This window comes from Sinocyclocheilus anshuiensis, unplaced genomic scaffold, assembly GCF_001515605.1.
Source record: "Sinocyclocheilus anshuiensis isolate Anshui unplaced genomic scaffold, SAMN03320099.WGS_v1.1 scaffold1149, whole genome shotgun sequence".
NCBI classification, from domain to species: Eukaryota; Metazoa; Chordata; class Actinopteri; order Cypriniformes; family Cyprinidae; genus Sinocyclocheilus; species Sinocyclocheilus anshuiensis.
This window is the reverse complement of record NW_015555317.1, coordinates 16,411-18,888: the sequence shown is the minus strand read 5'-3', so window position 1 is coordinate 18,888 and position 2,478 is coordinate 16,411. Positions and strand designations below refer to the sequence as shown.

The 2,478-nt window shown below is 37.4% G+C and overlaps 1 protein-coding gene across 4 annotated transcripts in view; it reads left to right on the top strand.

The window, feature by feature from the left end:
* Positions 1 to 2,478, top strand: part of LOC107671587 (G-protein-signaling modulator 2-like) — a 14,423-nt gene that overhangs the window by 5,051 nt on the left and 6,894 nt on the right. For 3 of the 4 annotated variants that reach the window (XM_016464501.1, XM_016464500.1, XM_016464498.1), the window contains one exon: positions 1,680 to 1,901. In XM_016464501.1, coding sequence (XP_016319987.1) covers positions 1,681 to 1,901 — 221 coding nt within the window. In that variant the 5' untranslated portion in view covers position 1,680. Of the gene's footprint in view, positions 1 to 737; positions 936 to 1,679; positions 1,902 to 2,478 lie in introns of those variants that run through there. The other variant, XM_016464499.1, reaches the window with a different exon arrangement.

The following is a 2,478-nucleotide window of genomic DNA, read 5'->3' as shown; positions in this document are numbered from 1 at the left end:
TGAGAGAGAGAGAGAGAGAAACAGGTGTGCCTCAGTTTACTCAATATTTAATAACACTGTGAATCATTTATGACAATTGCTCAAATTCTGTTCTGCAGTCCATGAGTTGAGTTAGTTTTTATCTTTTAGTCAGTCCTCTGCAAACATCTGTCACTTAGACATTGTTAGCAATGCATATATAGTAATATTTACATTTATGCATTTGGCAGATGCTTTTATCCACTTGCATTGCATTCAAGGTATCCATTTTATCATTATTGCTTTGCTTGGGGACCCATGACATTGGCATTGTCAGTGCATTGCTGTACTGTTGAATGTGCAAAGTAGATTTTTAAGGTTACCATAGTCGTACTAATTTTGCATTAGTTTCCAGTGACCAGTTTGTCATGACAAACTACAATCACTGTTTCTGAGTTTCTTTTATTCAAATCTATTTCCGTTTTTGTATTCTAGATGAAAGCGCTCTGAATCGTGTAGTCTATTAATCAGTCACATGATGAAATGAGTCTCATGACATCAGAAGCGAACACAGCAGGTCTAATCTCTGTAGTGTGAGTGTCCCTCTCTGTGTGCGCGCTAATCACACACAACAGTGGAAAGCAGAAACACAATCAGATTAGCTGTTCAAGTGCTGAGCACGACAGTTTTTGCCAAAGCCATCTCCAACCTCTGCCCTCAAAGACGTCCGAGGTGACGTTGTATGATGGACAACTGCTGTGTATAATATTCTTTTAAAAATCATGAGTTTGTAGTGGTGTAATCCCTAGTGATGAATTGGGTTGATTGGCAGCCTCATCGTGATGTATGTGTGTTTGAGACGGTTGGTTTTAGAGATTACAGCCCCATCGGAGGACTTTTTAAGGAGACATCAAAGCATTTTAAATGCCTTTCACATGTCCAGTTTTCTTTGATTGTGTGAGTCGTGAAGGCACCAGGTAGGGCCTCTACAAACTCTGACGGACTAGTTATTATGTGTAGGAAATGGGATTAATCTATTATGGATAACTGGTAAAAAATATTTGCAAGGCCTGATTGATTTGCCACATATTATGCAGTGTTGGGTTGATTTGTAATGACTTTTTGTTGAGTCTCTTTTTCCATATAGCTTTATTGTTTAATTTAGTTGTAAGGAGTGTTAAGGGCTTTACACTGGCCTGTATTAGTTCACTAACGTGATAATAATCCACACAGCTGATGTGTGACACATATTGTTGTGTATATATACCCTAACATACAATGAAATAACAATGTAAAATTATTTCTTCCAAAAACTTTGTTATTCCTTGGTTATAAATTATATCCTACAAGCCCCCAAAAATTAAGACTTTTTAACCACTTTTTTGTGTGTTTTACACTCAAAGATGTTTTTTTATTATTATTCAAAGTTTCATGTCAAACTGCCCCTTTTTCAAAACTAAAAAATATCAAGAAAGAGATCTTGCATGATGCGACTTTCCCAGCACAAACAAATCAGTGGTCTGTTATGGTAGCACCTTCCATTCATTGAGTTTTCCCAGTGTTTGACTAGGAGTTAGATCCATAAAATTTGATCCATAAAAGATTTTGTTGGTTTCTGTAATGAGGACATCCTGCCTCGATTTATTTCTACTAATGTTGATGCAGAGACATTAAAACTACAGCTCAACCATTCATAAAAATAGTTTTTCTGCCCCCTGCAGGATGGAGGCTTCCTGTTTGGACCTGGCTCTGGAGGGGGAGCGTCTGTGTAAGGTGGGGGATTACAGCGCCGGTGTTTCTTTCTTCGAGGCCGCCATGCAGGTTGGCACAGAAGACCTGCAGGTTCTGAGTGCCGTCTACAGTCAACTGGGCAATGCCTACTTTCACTTGCATGACTACAGCAAAGCTCTGGAGTTCCACCACCATGATCTTACACTAACTAGGTATATTTGCAGAACTTTTCATCAAATATTTTTAAAGAAATGAATACTTTTACTCCACAAGGATGCATTCATTTGATCCTGAGTTTAAACAAAACTGTCACCTTTCCACAAAATGTTAAACCAGCACAACTGTTTTCAACATTGATAATAACACTTAATGTTTCTTGAGCAGCAAATCAGCATATTAAGATGATTTCGGAAGGATCATGTGACACTAAAGACTGAGTAGTGTCTGCTGAAAATTCAGCTTTTTAAAAGAGTTATTTTAAATTGTAAAAATATTTCACATTATTACTCTAAATATGCAGCCTTGGTGAGCATACGAGACTTCTTTCAAAAGCAACAACAACAAAAAATCTTACTGATCACAAACTTGTGTGGTAGTGTAAATGCCAAGTGCTTTGGTTGTATTAAAGGGGTGGTTGATTGCGATTTCACTTTTTTAACGTTAGTTAGTGTGTAATGTTGCTGTTTGAGCATAAACAATATCTGCAAAGTTACTACGCTGAAAGTTCAATGCAAACGGAGATATCGTCTTTTAAAATTCTGGCAGTTTAATGCCTACAAAAACGGCTCG